The sequence below is a fragment of the Octodon degus genome, unplaced genomic scaffold (assembly GCF_000260255.1).
Source record: "Octodon degus isolate 3935 unplaced genomic scaffold, OctDeg1.0 scaffold00166, whole genome shotgun sequence".
In the NCBI taxonomy this organism is placed as follows: domain Eukaryota; kingdom Metazoa; phylum Chordata; class Mammalia; order Rodentia; family Octodontidae; genus Octodon; species Octodon degus.
This window is the reverse complement of record NW_004524742.1, coordinates 5966098-5985670: the sequence shown is the minus strand read 5'-3', so window position 1 is coordinate 5985670 and position 19573 is coordinate 5966098. Positions and strand designations below refer to the sequence as shown.

The 19573-nt window shown below is 39.8% G+C and overlaps 2 protein-coding genes across 4 annotated transcripts in view; one reads left to right on the top strand and one right to left on the bottom strand.

Annotated features, from left to right (window-relative positions):
- The window catches only part of Slc12a6 (solute carrier family 12 member 6), a 100423-nt gene extending 90591 nt beyond the window's left edge, over positions 1–9832 (top strand). For all 3 annotated transcript variants that reach the window (XM_004643133.3, XM_004643132.2, XM_004643134.3), the window contains 8 exons: positions 178–346; positions 882–1077; positions 1622–1791; positions 6549–6680; positions 7162–7269; positions 7462–7646; positions 7980–8113; positions 9337–9832. In XM_004643133.3, coding sequence (XP_004643190.1) covers positions 178–346; positions 882–1077; positions 1622–1791; positions 6549–6680; positions 7162–7269; positions 7462–7646; positions 7980–8113; positions 9337–9428 — 1186 coding nt within the window. In that variant the 3' untranslated portion in view covers positions 9429–9832. The remainder of the gene's footprint in view (positions 1–177; positions 347–881; positions 1078–1621; positions 1792–6548; positions 6681–7161; positions 7270–7461; positions 7647–7979; positions 8114–9336) is intronic.
- A 2001-nt stretch (positions 9833–11833) lies between these two features.
- Emc4 (ER membrane protein complex subunit 4) lies at positions 11834–17376 on the bottom strand. The gene is made up of 5 exons (XM_004643130.3): positions 17141–17376; positions 16706–16820; positions 13258–13411; positions 12612–12772; positions 11834–12356 (listed from the first exon to the last, which is right to left on the bottom strand). The coding sequence occupies exons 1-5, from the start codon at positions 17224–17226 to the stop codon at positions 12321–12323; spliced, it is 552 nt and encodes a 183-aa protein (XP_004643187.1). The 5' UTR covers positions 17227–17376; the 3' UTR covers positions 11834–12320.
- Positions 17377–19573: the final 2197 nt, after the last annotated feature.

Sequence of the window (19573 nt, the reverse complement as noted above, 5' to 3'; positions counted from 1 at the left end):
CAGACAGATAGTGAGGTTAAGCTTAACAGCCTAAGTTGTATGGTAACAACAATAAGCTTGTCTTCTTTTTTTTCTGTCAGATTGTATTATACAGTTCCTTGAAGCAAAGGATGGGATTGTCATTCTGTTTCTACAACCCGAACTTGTTTTCTCCTCTCCACCCCAACCTTTTTATAGGCCTCAGCTGCTTGTATTGCTGAAACTGGACGAAGATTTACATGTCAAGCATCCTCGCCTCCTTACATTTGCATCACAGCTGAAAGCAGGAAAAGGTCTCACTATTGTGGGCTCTGTTATTGTGGGGAACTTCCTGGAGAACTATGGTGAAGCTTTAGCTGCTGAGCAGGTAAGTGTCCAGATTTAATAGAATCGCTTATAGTTTTGTGACATGCAGTAGTAAGACTTCCCATTGGTCAGTAAACTCCGTTGGTCAGTGACAGAAGTATGCAGACATTCTTTCTATGGAGATTCCTGTTCTTAGTTTTTAGGTATGTTACAAAGAAAGAAAAACAGGCAGAGAAACTGCATGTAGATAACCAGCTCTAGATGTAAAAATATAAAGTAAGTACTAGAAAGTGAAAAAGACAAGCTGGGTATGCTAGCACATACCAGTAGTCTCAGCACTTATGAGGCTTAGGCATGAAAATCACAAGCTTGAAAACAGCTTGGGCTAGTGAAACCTTGTCTTAAAAAAGAAAGAAAAATGAAAAAGACAAATGACAATGACATTTCATTAGAACTGTTTTAATCTTTTGGACTTTAGGAGATTGAGTCTTATGCAGAGTTTTAAGAAAGAGACAGGAAATACAATATGGAGAAGGAATGATGAGTTGAAAGGTCTGGGGCAAAGCGATTAATTGTTGAGGTTCTCTTTCTTTCAGACGATTAAGCATCTAATGGAAGCAGAGAAAGTAAAAGGATTCAGCCAGCTGGTGGTTGCTGCCAAACTTCGAGAGGGCATTTCCCACCTCATCCAGTCCTGTGGCCTTGGGGGCATGAAGCACAACACAGTGGTGATGGGCTGGCCTAATGGCTGGCGTCAGAGTGAAGATGCTCGTGCTTGGAAAACTTTTATTGGTACAGACATTTCCCCAAATAACCTGAGAGCCCAAACAGGAGACACAGTTAAATCTCTATTGCCCTAACTTCACTCTCTGCCTTCTGAAGTAGGGATTATGCCATCATTGAAGCATGATCTTATAAACTACTAATTGTAATAGCCTGATTTTACTTAGCTTCTCCACCTTTACATTTATGTTCACAAACTGTCAGGTCTTATTCTAGGAATTATCTCATAGTTTTCCATATTTCACTTAAGATTTTTCATATTGATATCACAGGAATTAGGATTGTCCTTCAGCATCCAGATCTCCCAAATTTACATACTCCCTTTTAGAAAGGTAGTAATTGGAGTGCGTATAGTAACAGCCCTGGTTCTCAATGTACTTCTGTTCAAATTGTTCATGATTTTTTTGACTTAGTGAGGTATAGCTACTGTGAAATAAGACACCTTCCTCAAAGAAATACAAGAGTATTTTCCTTGCTTTCCTAACTTGGTGGGAAGTAAAACAAGCCTCAAGATTCTTGTCTGCTTATCTTGCATCTCTTTTTTTCTCCCTAGGCACAGTTCGTGTGACAACTGCTGCTCATCTTGCTCTGTTGGTGGCTAAAAATGTCTCCTTCTTTCCCAGCAATGTGGAGCAATTTTCTGAGGGCAACATTGATGTGTGGTGGATTGTGCATGACGGGGGGATGCTCATGCTTTTACCATTCCTACTGAAACAGCACAAGGTATTTTAGACAACTTTATTTTTATTTCTTGAAGGACTTTTACACTTCCTATAATGATAAAAAGTGTTTACATATATAATGGCTTTATTGTTTTATAATTGTTGCATAAAATGAACACTAAAATAGTAATGTGCCCAAAACAAAGTCTAGCCGAGACGACACAAGTTTTAGCTTACAGGCCATCTTAGGTATCACCTGGAATAACATGTTGAACTTGACATCCAACTGGCTCATCAGGAATGAGAAGTTTAATTTAATGACTGCTATGGTACAAGTCTGTACCACTTGTGCCCAGAAAGCACCAGGCCTCTGGCAGCACATTCTTATAGAAGTATGTGAAATGTGCTTATAAATCGTGACTCTCTTTAAGCACAAGATCAAAGCACACATCTCTAAAATAAAACCCTGATCTGGAGTGGTTTGAGACTTAATCCTCCAGACAGCTGAGGTTCTCAAGTTTGAAACTTTACCATGCTCCAACTGTAAGCTTTAACTCAAAACAAAACAAAAACATGGCCAAGAAACAGTTTTAAAGAAGTGGATGAGGCTGTACTGGAAGTATATAGTAGATGGAACACCTGCAGAAAGCAGAAGGTCACACGAGAGACTCTTGTAATGAAGACTTCCACTGTCATTAAACAAAGGAGGTGGCAGTGTCAGATTGCTAAGGGGAAGGAAATTTTCTAACTGCAGGGACAAAATGAAGACTAAGCTCCATGGTATTGGAAAGAAATGGTGGGGGCAATAAAAGAGATAAGGAGACTTGTTTCAAAGTACTGTATCAGTGATTAAAACTGAGTTAACTGAACAATAGCAGAATCATGGTTTATAATAGTTCACCGTTTACCCAAAAGTAAATTCAGAACATCAATATAATATATTTGGGATTTGTTAAAAAGACAGGCTGAAAAAATAAATAAATATATAAATATATAAATAAATAAAAAATAAAATAAAATAAATAAAAGACATGCTGGTCAAATATGGCCCTAACTTTGGGTCAGCAATAACATTCTTCTTTGCTGCTTGTACTCACCCAGGAAATTACCATTTCCTTAAACTATGATTTCCTCAAAGACCATGGTGAGTTTAAAAGAAGCAGTAAGTACTTGAACACTGAAGGAGAATTCCTGTCTTGATCTTCCAGGCATCTTTTGACCTCTTTCTGGGCAGTTTAGACCCAAGCAAAGCTGTGTGGCCACACACACAATAGGTCTAGGATGAAAGCTAGACCATGTAAGATATAGCAAGATGGTTCATACTTTGACAGTCTGGAAATAACTACTTGACATGAACACTTAAGTTAGGATTGAATAAGTATTCATGAAATATATGTAAGCAGTATTTAAAAATGTATTAGTGAAATGAAGCTGAAGACTTTTTTGTTATCATTGGTTGATAACAGATTGTTCACTTGAATGGTAATGCTCACACTGTACATCAATACATTGCTTTTTATTTACTTTTTAAGTGTATTTGGTAAGGATCTCATTACGCAGCTCGGGCTCATAGTGATCCTCCTGTTCTCAGCCTCCCCGGCACTGGGATTACAGGTGTGCGCCACCATGCCAGGTCTCAGTGCACCTGGGGGTGGGGCCAGTGTGGCATGTGGTGCCAGGGATCGAACCCCAGTCCCGCAAAGACATATATTTTTTACAAGGAAAAATATATATTAGTATTGTTTTTTACTCGTTGAGCTTTCTTGCAAAACAAAGCCAAACCAGGCCAGTTTAAAATTTAAGAAACAAGCTGGGCATGGTGGTACATAACTATAATCCCAGCACTAGGGAGGTTGAGGCAAGAAGATCACTGGTGAGTTAGAGGTCAGCCTGGGCTGCGTAGTGAACCCAAGGCCAGCCAGCACTACACAGCAAGACACCAGATGGATGGATGGATGGATGGATGGATGGATGGATGGATGGATGGATGGATGGATGGACGGACGGACGGACGGACGGACGGATAGATGGATGATGGATGGATAGACAGAAGCATTCCCCAGGCATGTCATGCTGGCCCTGCCCCAGGGGCACGCTGAGATGGCAATTGAGACTAGACACAGTGGCACAAATCTGTAATCCCAGCTCTTGGGACAATGAACACAGGAAGAGCACTACAAGTCTGGTTTATGTAGTGAGACCCTATAGACCCTGTCCTAAAGTGCAGAAAGAAAAAAAAAGATAGTAGCAATGTTGGTGCTTGTTGTACAACACACTTAAACTACCCTAAGAAATAAGTATTTTTTTTTCTCAAATACAGGATAACAGATACTTGAAGTTATCTAAAATGACCACACCACACATAAGTGCAGGCAGCATCAGAATGTAGATCTTACTGAAAGCCCTTTAAAAAATTCATATATATATATATATATATATATATATATATATATGTATGTATCCTGCTCATTAGAGAATATTTGGGAAACTGGTAAGAAGGAGACAAGCACATGACCCTGTCTCAATGATGACCTGATCAACATTTTGAAGTACCCATTTCAGTATTCCTGTTGTAATTATTAAAAGCATAAACATGTGACATAATGAAATCAACATATGAGACATTCACAATGCCTTGCTGACCAAAATTCTGTCTTCAAAAGCTATCTTTAAAAGCCTTCAGTTTGACAAAGGATGTGGTAAGTCATCAAAGGTGATTGTTCCATTGATACCATACCATTTTGCAATATTCAGTTTGAGGAGCCAAGCCAAAACTCCTAAAATTCTTGAGGTCTATTGTTCCACTCCTATCCCCATCAAAAAAGATGAAATCTTGTCTCCAGCCATTCATATGTCCCACAGTTCTTTCAACTGGTTGAACCCCATTGTGCAAAACACATCTTTATCCAGAATTGAAACTGATTAACAAGTTTTTATTCTCCACCAATGCCTGACAGTCTTCAGTTTTCAGTGTCTGTTTTAAAATTTCATTTTATTAGACTCTGTTAGTGTCTTTCTGTCCAACCAGCCCAGCTACTGCAGCAAAGTAGCTGTAAAGTAGGTCCTCAGATTGTCTGGAAAAGGCAGGGCCTCTTGGGGTCCTTCCATAGCCACCTGGGTAATACCTGCCGCAGTCCCCCAGATAGACTCTGGTGCAGACTCTAGACAACTTAATTTTTTTAAAAAAATTTTATTTATTTACTAGATACAGGGTCACACTATGCAGTTCAAACTCATAGTGATCCTCCTGTCTCAGCCTCCCTAGTGCTGGGATTATAGGCATAAGCTACCATACCCAGTCTCAGTGGCCAGCATGGCAGGTGGTATCAGAGATCAAACCCCTGTCCTTGTGCTTGCCAGGCAGCCACTTAAATCACTAAGCTACCTCCCTAACAACTTTTAAAGTTGTTTTCCTTCCATCTGGTCTATGGTTCACTAGACGCATAATTTTTCTTTGACTATATAGTGTTAGGTTTTAGAATCTGAGAAGTAGGGATTGTGCTTGGTCCTCCCATGATCCTAGTTTCAACTTTATGGGAAAAGATTTCTTTGTATTTGATACCAAGCTAACTCCAAGTGAAATTCAGCAAATAAAGTAACAGATAAGCCCTCGGTAAATAAAGTAACAGTTGAACACATCTTGAAAAAAAAAAACCTCTGTTATAGGAAGACTAAGGGGTACATGTGTGTAGGTTATACATGTATCTGCTCATTCTCTGGTAAGACTAAATAGTATGCATGGTGCCATTAATGTACTATCTGACTAGCAAGCAGTTATCTGCAGTGTAGAACAGCTAGGTATCCTCTTCTAATTCAGTTCTGACACTGTTTACATAGAGGTAGCATTGTATTTCCAGGTTGAAGGTTCAGTCCCAGAAGGCCACTTTCCCTCTTACAATGCTGGTTTCAAGCCTCTGCTGATCTGCTGAGGAACCAAGGTTCCCATGACCCTGTCCTTAGGTTGGATTAATTTGCCAGAAAAGTTTACGGAACTGAGAAAACATATTCTTGTATTTACTGTTTGTTTTACAGACTATTAGTTTTTATTGTTTTTTTAAAAATTCTCTTTAAAAAAATACTACAAATGATACAGATGAGGATATTCATAGGATAGTGCATTGGGAAGAAGCACAAAGTTCCCATGCTCTTTTTGGTTGCTACAGGAAACATCACATGTTCAGTTGTCCAGAAGCTTTCTGGCCTGGCCTGTAGGGTTTTTATGAAAGCTGTATTCCATAGCAGTGATTAAATCTGTTGTCACCAGCGATCTACTTACTTTTCAGCCCTTTTGCTGGGGGTTATGCTGAGGCTTTACAGTGACCAGCACCCATCCTCAAGCTATGTATGTAGGGATTGCTAGCTGTGGGCCAACTCATTAGCAAAGAAAACATCATCACTTGAAGATCCCAAGGGTTTTAGGCATTGAAGTCCAGGGAATGGGGATGATGACCAATTATATCTCATCACACAAGCCATTTTTCCCTTTCTGCCAGTTTCTTTGTTACAAAATTAAGAATGGGGGCTGGGGAGATAGCTCAGTAGAATAAGCACTTGCCTGGCAAGCGCAAGGCCCTGAGTTCAATTGCTGGTTCCTCAAAAAAAAAAAATTAATGCCTTAAAACTGCATTTAATGTTATTCCATAAATCTTTTGCCATAATACATTAAATTTTGTGCTTTGATAATGAAATAAGCAGGAAGCTAGGAAAAAAATACCTGTATGCTATAGGAAGGTTGTTCTAGGCCAAAATGCCTTGTTTTTAGAAGTAACTTTTTTTGTTGCTGGATCTAATTTTCCATATACATGTGGTACTTGTTAGGTGTGGCGAAAATGCAGCATACGAATCTTCACAGTAGCCCAATTAGAAGACAACAGTATTCAGATGAAGAAAGACCTGGCCACCTTCCTGTATCACTTGCGCATTGAGGCAGAAGTGGAAGTGGTAGAAATGGTGAGAAAGTAGACTGATGAGACAACCCCCACACTGTCTTCTAGAGCCTTTCCTACTTTGGGAATTGGTTCTGTCAATATAGATTAATCCTAGTGTTGCAACAAAATCCTAATCTGTTGACCTAGATAAGTAGAATGCATGAAAGTGTTTGGTGTAGTGGCTTTGCTTTCTTACTACACAGCTTTTATATTTAAGCTAGATCCTTACTTCCTTTATATATATTAATTCATGATTGAACTCACGTGTGAAAAAAACTAAACTTTGTGTTTCAAGGAAACACATATAATGGTTAATGATTAAAAAGCCTCTGGATTTGATCTTTAACCCCAAAATTATGTTTATATATATAACTCAAAGACTGAACAAAATAGCCATGGGAAGTTAGGGTTGGTATTATTATACTTCTTTTCTGATTTAAGTTAGTGACTAGAAAGAAAAAATACGCTTTTTGTGCTTTTCTGCCCACATTGTGTGATGACAGCATGACAGTGACATATCAGCTTATACTTATGAGCGTACTCTGATGATGGAGCAGAGGTCCCAGATGCTCCGGCACATGCGGCTCTCCAAAACGGAACGAGACAGAGAGGTGAGACTTTGCTGGACCAGTCTATCTAATCCTGGCTCTGTTAGCAAAAGGGATGATACTATATTTTATTCACAAAATGATAAATTTTTTCCTTTTCATTTTATCGGTTATCCCAATATAACTTCATTGTGGTTTCAAAGTAGATGATGCATAAGAAAATTAGTTAAGAAAACTGTGTTGGACCTTCCTTAGGCACAATTGGTGAAAGACCGGAACTCAATGCTACGATTGACCAGCATTGGTTCTGATGAGGATGAAGAGACAGAAACCTATCAAGAGAAGGTACACATGACTTGGACAAAGGACAAGTACATGGCTTCCAGGGGACAAAAGGCCAAGTCAATGGAAGGATTCCAGGACCTCCTTAACATGCGTCCGTAAGTTTTCCCGCAGAATGTAGTATCCTACTCACTGGCATACATATGACTTTACCTGAAGACACAGAATGGAGTCTGACCATTTCACCTTAATTGAACCCATTCCCAGTGAAAACTGTACACAAGCTATCTTCTCTCTCTCCATATACTTCATACTGTGTGCTTATTATAAAACAAGCAAATGCACAATGAAAACTCAGAGGATATTAATATCATAAATTACTTTATTATATCATAGTCAAAGGAAAAAAGCTCTGATTATTAAGTTTTTAAGATTTACTATGATTATAGTTCTCTTTTTTCCTTTATTACCTCTGTGCCTTCCCCATCCAGGGACCAGTCTAATGTAAGACGGATGCATACAGCAGTAAAGCTCAATGAAGTTATAGTAAACAAGTCCCATGAAGCAAAGCTGGTTTTGTTGAACATGCCAGGACCACCCCGAAACCCTGAAGGTGATGAAAACTGTATCCTTTCTGAGTAGATCCAGGAGTAGGGGAATCTTCTTAGCTTATTTCTTAGGCGAGACAACTAGGTAAGTTTAAGTCATCATTTGTGCCCTAGTTTCCCTCTTTGAAGAAGATTTTAAAGTCTCAGGCAGATTTTTACAAATCTGTAAGGTTGGTTAATCTCCTTTTAGGAAGTTGGAGGTATATTACGTTCTCTCAGATCTTTAAGAAGTCCTTTTTGGGTGGCATTTTGCAACTAGACTTCTAATTTTCAGCCAAAGTCCTAGAGACAAAACACCTACATCCTTTATCCTTTTCAGGTTCTACACATTCTGTAACACCTCTTCTGGATGGAGGTAGGGGAGAAGTTAGGAAAAAACACTTAGGGATTGTTCATACTCGCATCTGAAGATCATTTTTATGGGAGCCCTTTACTGTAACAATATAGACTGGTCCATTCTGACCAGTCGTTAAGGAAAAGTTTTTTTATTTTTTTAATTTTGTGTGTGTGTGTGTGTGTGTGTGTGTGTGTGTGTGTGGCCAGCTCAGCCCGCCAGGGGGAGTGGCTGGCTGGCATGTGGTGCTGGGGGATTGAACCACAGTCCCTGTGCTTTGCTAAGCTAAGCTTGTTCTAAGTAGGTGCTTTGGACCACTGAGCCATCTCACCAGCCCGGAAAAGTTTTAAAAATGAAAACAACGGGGGCTGGAGGGATGGCTCAGTGGTCTAAAGCACCTACTTAAAAAAAACAAGCCTAGCAAAGCACAGGGACCATGGTTCAATCCCCCAGCACCACATGCCAGCCAGCCTCGCCCCCTGGTGGGCTGAGCTGGCCACACACACACACACACACACACACACACACAATGAAAACAATGGAAAGTCTGACAAGCAGCTTCACTTACACATTACTTACATGTTCTCTAAGGGGTCTTATAAACTGCTCTATTATGACTTCTTTTGCGTTTCATTATTTAGAATAATATATTACGAGTTTTCCTATTTCTTAGAAACACTTAAAAAATATCTAACAAGTTTTTAATGCATATGCAGAAACTAGATCTCTAGATTCTTTTACTGGGTTAGAATAAATCTAAATTTCTGACTTTGTGAGTCTGTAAATAATTATTGAGAAGCATGATGATTTTGCTGTTTTGTGAGCAGGTAAACTCAAGATTATGATGATGCCAGACTGTAAAGTGTATTCTTCCTTCTGCCTATGTTTCCTTGACAAATTCTGAAGACATGGAATTCCTAGAAGTGCTCACTGAGGGACTTGAACGAGTTCTCCTTGTCCGGGGTGGTGGCAGTGAAGTGATCACCATTTATTCATAACCTAGTCTAAGTGACTCTACTTGGTTTCACTTTTTCCTAAATGGCTTTCCATCCTCCATTGAAGTGACAGCCCTTTCCTATTGCTCCCACTGTACAGGCCTGTGTTTTACACCCATCACACAAGATGAGCTGGCCTCAAGGCCTTGTGCAAGAGTACAAATAGATGTGTTCTTGGCTCCTAAATGATCTTAACAGAAGCAGCAGGTTATTCCCTCAGCATCAAAAGAATGAACAAATCATAAAAGCCATTTCCTTACCAGTAGAAGACAAGTTAGGATTACCAAGCTAAGTCAACAAGTGGGAAGCCCTTGAGCATACCACTGAAGTTGGTGAAATGGTAAAAGGGATGCTAGAAATTCACCTAAAGACAAAAAACAAGTACATATCCAGCATTAAATATTGGTTGCAGATTCTACTTTTTCCTCAAAATTCTCCCAAAACACCAGGTTTAAGTATCTATGTTATATCAGTATATATTTCAGCTGTTTGTTTCTGTCAACTCAAAATCCACTCTGGGGTTATAACACAGGCAATTTTACCATGGCAACTGTTTCTTTTTATATGGTTGGAATAAGGGATTTTCAAAGAATAGCTATAAGATTTACTGAAGTATAGTCTGGTATCTTTATGACAAACACTGAACATACAAGCTGTTACGTAAGAAATACAGGTCAGGATATACATTAACCAACAGGGTCTCCTTTTTATGATTTACAAGACACAGGTCAAACAAACATGAAAAACAGTAGGATGGATAGCTGAAATCATTCTCTAAAGGCTTTGGACCATCTTTTAAAGGGGAAATTCAGCTTTAAATTGAAAGTTCTAGAGCCATACTCTTGCATGGTGCCAAAGTGCTTGAGCTGCTACTCTCCCTATCTACTTAAAGTAGCATACAGACTGGCATTGGATCAACTCCAAATTTTCTTTGCTAAGAAACCTATGGCTCATCTCCAGAAGCCATAATTAAGGCTTCAAGAGTATTCTCCTTTTCTTTTTGATTTTTATGATTTAATCTGTCTGTAGAAACTTGGCTCTAAACTGAAATTATCCAGGCCAGTGGGTTTTTGCTATTTCATGTTTTTTGTTTTTTTTTTTTTTTTCAGAAAGCTCTAAATGTGCCAAGGAAATAACTGAACAAGTTCAACTTATCATTTACTGATTTATTACAGAACACATGGCTTACAAGCACAGGGAAACTTCTGGTGGGGCTGAGCAATAATTTTGAGTATGTGAAATCTCCATTTCCTTCCAAGATAGGATTTAAGAAACCATTTTCTTGCCTGTATTAATGGCTGCTTTTAAGTTTCACTTTATTAATGATAAATAAGTACCACTCTTTGATTACCTAACAGAAATGCAACAAGCGGACTCTTTTGTCACGGGTAGTATCTCACCCACAAGGACAGAGAAAAAAAAACCAAAACTCTTCAGTGTAGCTTAAGGAAATGAGTCATTTTGATTTCTTTCTTTTGGTCTTTCACCCTCCAGGCCCATTCATTGTAGCAACCTAGACAAGATCTTTTTTCCTGGTCCTTCCTGCAGAAGGCAGAAAGTTTGTTTGTTTACAATTCCCCTTGTAACACTCCATTGTCAGTTGAGTTATATATATGTGCTGACCAACATCTTCAAGATCCATACTTTTAAAGTCAGCCTGCCCAGGAATTCTTTAGGCCCTGGCTAAAGTGCTACATACTATTTTCATCTAGGATAAGTATGGGGAGAAAACAGGTTTTCTATTAACTAGAAATAACACACTTCTATTAAATAACACACTTCTATTGTGTTATTTATGGTTGGAGCTCTATACGAAGTCTTTTAAAGAGATAAAGAAATTGATGGCTATTAACAGAGCCACAATTCCAGTTCTGAAAATGGAAAATCACTGTTACATGGAAAAATGGTTATTAGGCCAGATTTATACTCATCTTTGTCTAGAGCATTTCATGTTTATTGTTGCTTGTTGTTTGTCTGCAAAGTGTCTTGTCTCTTTAATCACTGCAAATAAAGCAATACTGAAAACTTGAGAGTGCACCTTAGGGGAAGGGGCTTTTTGTTTTAAGAGGGAAGATAAAGATTTTCCCATCTTTTGAAAAAGACTCAGCTTTTAAGTCTTACCTATGACTTTAGCAGGGCAGATAATAATTACACACTGCAGGCCTTTTGCGTTCTGGAATGTGACTGCTTATCTTAAAAGCTAGAGTCTGAACTATAGTTTCTGCTCAACAGGTGCTAGGTTCCTGTTGGCAGTGAGAAGATCACCACTCCTTTATCTTTATTGCCTCCAATTTCTTGTAGCCTCAAGGATTCCACCAGTCCTCACTCCCCCATCCATACATGTTAAAAATTCCTTATTGTGGGTATTAATGCTGTAAGCATATTTATGTACACTTTTTTCTGGTTTCTTTTCATCATGTATAATTTGAATCAGCATGAGTTTCTCAATCTCCAAGTGTCTCCAGCAGAATTTTTATGTCCTACTTTGTGTTAAGCAAAAGGAAAATAGATTTAAGGGAAACTTATGAAACGATTTAAAGCATTGTTCTCAACCATTTAATTTATTGAAAAGAGATGCTGCTATGATTCTTGATTTAGCAGCCACCATTCTTTTGTTTACATGCAGTTCTGGTTTTATTTGTTGTTCTGCTCTGTACTGGAAACATAAATAAACTTTTCTACATTATTTTCAGTCAGGGGTTGTGGTATAATTTCTTCAGTTTGTAACAAAACGCACATTGTCCTTCTAGGCTCTGACTCCTTACCATGCAGAAAGGAGATCTTTTTGGTTCTTTTCAATGATGACTGCTTCTTTACTTAGGAGTCACTGGGCTGAAGGAGGCAGTAAATGAAACCCAGATACTTAGGCCCTCCCTGAGTGCTGCTTCCTCCAGTTCACAGAAGCAGTCCTCCACCACTGAACTCCATCCTCTGAAAGAAGGAATAGTTATTAGGTGAGGGGCAAGTAAATGTTGAAGTAATACTTTGAATCTGTTTCTTAATGTTCTAGGTTACAAGTACTACTTTGCCTTATCTAAAACAAACACCAAGAACTTTTAACTCTTCAATAGCTTTTATTAGTTAAGACTTATTACTGTGATACAAACTGTAATCTCCTACCATTAAATGAGTCAGCCATTCACTGCACATTAGACTGCCATAAATTAAGCTTTTCTTTTGCCTTACCTCAGGGGGCTCAATGAAGGCTAGCCAGTCTGATGCATGTGTAGGCAAGAGTCCCATGGACTGGCACTTGTAAACAGCCAATGCCAAACCCATTAGGTTACCAATGAGATAGACCAAACCCTGAAGAAACTTCTGGCTTGAGCTTTCTAGCATCTTGAAAGCTGTTGGAGTAACAGAAGCTGTCAATACCCAAATTTTCCCCCCAATATGAATCAAGTGACTATATATTAATACAGACCCAAAGCAAGCAATTGAGACCACTAAAGGAAAAAAAAAGAAAAATGATCATGAGCATTGTTTTCCCCTCAGTGCTACCAGCAGTACTATCACCACCCTATATACTCACCAAGAATAATGCCTAAGAATTTGTCATTAGTAAATTTTTTTTTTTTTTTTTTTTTTGTCTTTTGGAGACAGGGTCCTGCTGTGCAGTTCAGGCTGCCCATGAACTCACTTTGTAGCTCAGGCTGGTCTCAAACTTGCAACAATCCTCCTGCCTCAGCCCCATTCCCTCCCTTTGTGTGGGTACTGGAAATTGACTCAGAGCCTTGTGCTTGTCAGGCAGGTACTTGTGCCACTGAGCTATATCCCTGGTCTTATCTTTAGTTCTTAAGACTTGGGGAAAAGTTACTGCAAGAATACTTACTGGCTGAAATGGCCATAAGTGCCTGAATGGGTCGCCAGGCCATCATACACACCATCATAGTAGGGAAGATGGAGATAGTATTGCCTGCCATATACATGATGAAGAGGTTCATAGGAATCTGTTTGAGAGGACCCAAGGCAATATCCCAGCAGCGCTGAAACAAACACACAACTTTATTTTTTATTTTGTAGATTCTTTTTTTTTTTTTTTGGCAGAACTGGGGATTGAAAGGGGCCGGGGAGATGGCTCAGTGGAATAAGCGCTTCCCTGGCAAGCCCAAGGCCCTGAGTTCAATCCCCGGTTCCACAAAAAAAAAAAAAAAAAAAAAAAAAAAACAACTCGGGATTGAACTCAGGCCCTTGCGCTTGCCAGGCAAGCACCTATGCTTCTGAGCCATCTCCCCAACACAGCTTTAACATCATCACTACCCCCAGGCCCATATTTACTGTGTCTCTGATGCTACTGATGCTAAGGTCAAACAAACAGAATTCCCAATACCTTGCTTCTGACAGAGCACATTCCTTGATTACACCTCTTCCAGTCACCATAGGAATCTTTTACTAAAGAGACTTTCCCTAGAGATTTTCCGTGTCATTTTCTTTCGTACAGTTTTAGCTAAAAAAAAATATTTCTCTACGTTTGTCCTCATACTTCTGTACTATCACTGTCCATTCTACAACTGAAGGAAAAGATAAATTCACACACTTGGAAATTAGCACACCTCCATAACTAGTAGAAGAAACAAATCGAGACACAGAAAGTTTGAATAATATAACCCTGTACCCAATAACTGCACAGTACACTTTTCAAACATATCAAACAGAAAAACTGCACACTTGCTGAACCATATAGAAAACAAATTTCACAGAACTCAAAGTACAGAAGTATTATTTGACTACGGTGCAATTAAACTAGAAATCAATAAAAGATAGAAAATCCTGTTTTTGGAAGTTAACAAATGTGCTCTAATCCTTGAATCAAAGGAATTACAAATAGAAAGTAACAAGAATGCACGTTAAAACTGGTAACTGGGAAAATGCCACATTAAAATTTGTGGGATATGGCTAGAACTATGAGAAAATTTATAATCTTACATATGCATTAGAAGATTGCAAATTCATTCTTTTAAAGAAGCTATTAAAAACAGGATTTTGCAAAGATAGTAAAAGATTTGAAATTAATGAAATAAAATCAGAGTCAAAGCTATCATTTTGAAAAACTATAAAATCAATACTAGCAAGCCTGATGAAAAAAGACAACTATTTAAAATGAGGAAGGAAGCTGGGCATGGTGGTACATACCTGTAATCCCAGAACTCAGGAGGCTGAGGCAGAAATGCTATAAATTTAAGACCATCCTGAACTACACAGTGTGACCCTGTCCCACCCCCCACCTCAGAAAATGAAAAAAATGGACATCTTTATAGATCTTGCACTGAACATATTCTGCACCTTATACATTTAAAATTTTAGAAAATACATAAATTCCTAAGGAAAAAATACTTATTACCAAAATGTGATAAGGAATTACAAACAAAAGCAGTTCAGTAATAGTAAAGGAACTGAATATATATTAAGTCCAAATAGCTTCCCTTGGCAAATTCTAAATATTTAAGATCAAAATGAAGCTAATCTTACAAAAGTTCTGGGAAATAAAAATTACAATTTATTATATAGGGCCTCAAATACCAAAACTTAAGGATATTATCAGAAAATGTTTACAGGTCAGTCTCACCCATGAATCTGAACCCAGCAGTTTTATATAAAGTGTAACTATATAAAAAAATAACACCACTGTTACTCAGTTTACTTACAACAAACTTGTAAAAGCTGTGTTTTATGATAATATACTTTTAAAATTAGGTCATTTTATTTGGTTGCATGTATTCACATTACACTGATGTGCCAAGGTGAAAAATTATAATACTTATAAAGAGAAAAATTGAAGCTGGATGTGGTGGTGCATCCCTGCAGTCTCAACATTCTGGGAGGCTGAGGCAGGAAGATAGAAAGCTTGAGCCCAGCCCGGGCAACTTAGTAAGACCCTGTCTCAAAAAAAAAGGAACTGGAGATGTAGCTCAGCACAATGGCCGTGGGTTCAATCTCCAGTACCAAAAAGGAAAGAGTAAGGAAAGGATTGAGGTTGCTTTGTCCTTTTCATGATCACTTGTACTCCATGAAACAAAGATCACATAGCACCGTGCAATGTTAATGCTGACAGAGAACTGCAAAAAGGAAAAAGTGCCAAGCACCATTCTAGGAACTCCAGATACATCAAAAAGCCTGATCTTATGGAGTAGACAAAACAGAGAAAGCAGATGAACAATAAATAGAATATATACTACATTGCTATCATGTATAAACAATAGAGAGATATAAAATAGGTCAAAAGAGAATGCCATGAAGTACGCTTCACTACAACATTTGAGACCCAAAGGAGATGCACAAACAAGTCATGCAGGTATTTAAATTAAGGCAGAGCATTTCAGGAACAAGGAAGAACAAATACAAAACCTGAGATAAGATGGGAGCCAAAAGATGTTGGGTGCAAAGAGCCTTCTCTGTCGACACACAAGCCAAGTCACTCAAGGATGGCCCCAGCAGTGGAGCAGTGAATATTCACGTTTAATTGCTATACATGCCTGGAACCCCAGCACTCAGGAAGCTGAAGCAGGAGCTTCACTGGGAGTTTGAGCCCAGCCTAGGCTACACAGTTGAGTTCAAGACCAGCCTAAACTACATAGTGAGACCATCTCAAAAAACTAAACAAAAAGAAATTGCATTTTGAGCACTTTGCAAAAAGTAAGTAGGTTTGGGGTTGCAGTTCAGGTACTCCACCTCTAAATGGTTCGCCATCATAGCTGACAGCAATCTGCCTCCTGAGAAACATAAGACAAAATATTTTTGCTTCTCACAACTAGGAAAGGATACTGTTGGCATCAAATGGGTAAAGTGCAGGGTCACTAAACATGCCCTCAAATGTCAACAATGAGGTTAAAACAACATGTGTTAGTTGAATACACAAACTATACCTCAAACGAATTTATATAATTTATAAACATTTATTGCAAAAATCTTGGTGGGGGATGGTAGCTGGATGACAGGTACCAGGATGATAGGTGATCAGTCTGAAATAGTAATAGGATTTGGGATCTATTTTAAAGGTAAAACCAGCAGAATGACCTGACAGACTGAAAATGTGGTATGAAGGAACTTGAAAAGAATTTCTGCTGGAAGGTCATCTTCAACCTACTTCTTCATACCTTATGTTACAAGCCTCTTTTATTTTTCCAATTATTAAGCACTTCTTGCGCTGATATGTAAACTAATGTAAAATAGTAAGGCAGTTTAAGCTCCTAGAAATTAAGTTTAAAGACTATCTACAGGTCGCTGGGAGAGGCGCGCGGATCAGGACTGCAAGGTCGACGGTAACATCTATTTCTCTGTACCTTCTCCACCAGGATCCGGTCTGTCTCCTGCACACTGGTATCAGGCACTTGTTTGTCCAAATAACCGACTGGGTACAGTGAGTCTCCCTGGCCACTGCCCCGGTCACTTCGGCCTCTGAATGAAGAACCAAACAAGACACAACTTTTCAAACTTTATATCCCACATTTTCTGCTCATAAAAATAAAGATCTTCAGACGCGCCTACCCAGATTAGGGCAAGCTATCTCGTGGTTCGGCCAATCCCTTCTCTATTGTGGAGGACCGAAAGAAGCATCCATAGAGAAAAGTACCCTCCGTGACAGAAGAGCTTCCTCCTCCCCCGGTGACGTCTGGCACCGCCCAGCCTTTGCAGACTTGCGCCAGAAGCTCAGGTTCATTACTCCGGAGCCGTTCTGGGGTGAGGGCTCTGACGTCGCGCCTCAGCCGGGCGCTTACCTGCTGCCGCCTCCAGGCCCGCTCAGCTCAATGGCCCACTTGAACCGTCGCCCTCGGTTGGCTACCAGCCCCGCCTGAGCCGTCATGGCAGCTGCTGCTTTTTAAAGCTGTAGGGGTGCTTTCGCCGAAAGGTACCCTTGTCGCTAGCTTCACGCACGCACCCACAGGTTCTACCCACAGGCTCTACCCACTGGCGCCGCCACTTGTGCGTCGCACACCCCAGGCGCACTTCCGGCGCAGGAATACAAGCGTCACACTAGTGCGGAATTTGCGGCCGCGAGACTTGAAAGCGGAAAGGGTGTTGCAGGCAGGATTTACGTTTCCTTTTTCTTTTTCATCGTCTTTTGAGTTAGGGTCTCTGTAGCTTGGGCTGGCCTAGAACTCGCAACGACTTTCTTACCTCAGCCTCCCGATTGCTAAATTGACAGGCGTGCGCCACCACGCCCGTTTATTTACAGCGTCTTAAAGTTCCTCCCTTTCTAAACTTGTGTTCCCTGATCTCTGACGTGAACTTCGGGAGGCAGAAAGGAAGTCTCATACTGAGTGTGTGTTACGAATTGAAGCCAAAAAGTTTGCTTTAATTTTTTTGTTTAAATCCTCTTAGCACGTACTTTTGGTACATAATACGTTCTTTGTGGGTCATGACACTTTTTTAAAAAAGAAAACAAAATAGTCGTTTAAAAAACAGCATTAGAAAAGGTGCAAATTTTCACTAAACAAGGTAATAGGAATTCAGCAATAGTTGCTGTATTTATTTATTTGCGGTACAGGGGATTGAACTCTGGACCTTATGTTTACCAAGCAGGCACTTATTCTACTGAGCTATCTCCCTGCACCCTCCCCCCTTTTAAATGTCAGATGTGTTCTTAAAGCATTTATTTATTTATTTATTTATTTATAGTTTAGGTAAGGGTCTACAGGGTGTTCAGGGTCTCATAGTGATTTGCCTGTTTACAGCGTCCCAAGAGCTGGGATTACAGGCTCACGCCACCACGTCCAGTCAATCACGTCTCAGCACTCCCCGGGGGGTGGGGGGGTGTCCTGCACGGCGGGCTGAAGGATCGAACCCCCAGCCCCTGTGTCGGCTTGCAGGCGTTTTAAGCATTAACTGCTCCTTTCAAAAGACCAACAGAGGGGCCGGGGAGATAGCTCAGTAGAATAAGTGCTTTACGTCTCTTTCACCTCCCTTTTCTCCTCCTCTGACGCCCTCTTTCCTTCCCATGGTCCCTTTACTTGCCAAAGATCTATCTCCCTATTGCCCATTATCTATAATTTCGCTCTTGACTTTTGTTCTTCTATTCCAAGCTGGCCTCAAATTTGCAGTCCTCCTGCTTTATCCTTCAAGAAAAGCTTTTTGGGGATCTGAGATTTAGCTCAGTGGCACAGTACCTACCTGGCAAGTGTGAGGTCCTGAGTTCAATTCCTATTACCCACCACCACCCAAGAAAAAAAAGCTTTTTGAACTGTGTGTTCTCAGGAACAAGAAGTTGACATCTACACTTTGACTCCTGCCTTCACTGTGTGACCTACATGGAGTTATTTAATAGCTTCTGAGTGTTGTGTGGCCACCACGTAGCAGGAGCTTTATGCTCATTTAAATTAACTCACATAGTAATCCAGAGAGGCACATAGTCTCATCCCCATTCTGCTGAAAGACAAGATGGCCTTTTAGGAGTGGAGAGACTTGGAGGCTCGGGATTCACAAGCACTCTTTTCAACTGGGGATTGAACTCAGGCCCTTGCACTTGCCAGGCAAGCCCTTATTCTATTGAGCCATCTCCCTGGCCCTAACCTTGATTGTTTTAGTACAAATCTTTCTTCTCATTGATTTAAGAGAAAGTAGCTGTATATCTAGCTTAACTATTTTGTTTATACAGATACAAAATGGTCCTTCATTTGTAGCCCCCTTTTTTGTTTAGTTTTGTCAGAGATGGGTATTCCATTGTCATTTAAATATTGTAGGTGCGTGAATTAAGCAAAATAATCCAATACAGTCCAGTAGTCCATAATAGTAGTGAGTTTTCCATAGGACTGGCAATGTCAGAAGTTGATGACTTGAGCCTTTTACAGCCCAGCACAGTAACATGGCTTTATTTTTCATACCCTCTTTATTATACTTTTCTGCTAGATGGTTAAGGCCAAGATAAAGCAAGACCTATATGACAAGAAATATATGGGGCCGGGGAGATGGCTCAGTGGAATAAGTGCTTCTCTGGCAAGTGCAAGGGCCTGAGTTCAATCCCCGGTTCCGCCAAAAAAAAAAAAAAAAGGAAAGAAATGTAACTTTTGTATCTAACAAGGTCAGTCAGATCCCCTCAGGATTTACCCTGAAACCCTGTACCACAGTTTGTAGATCCTTTGTCAGTGTCAGCCATGTGGATAAGTCATGGCCATTGCTTGGCCAATGTGTGCTCTGTGAAAGCCTGAGAGAAT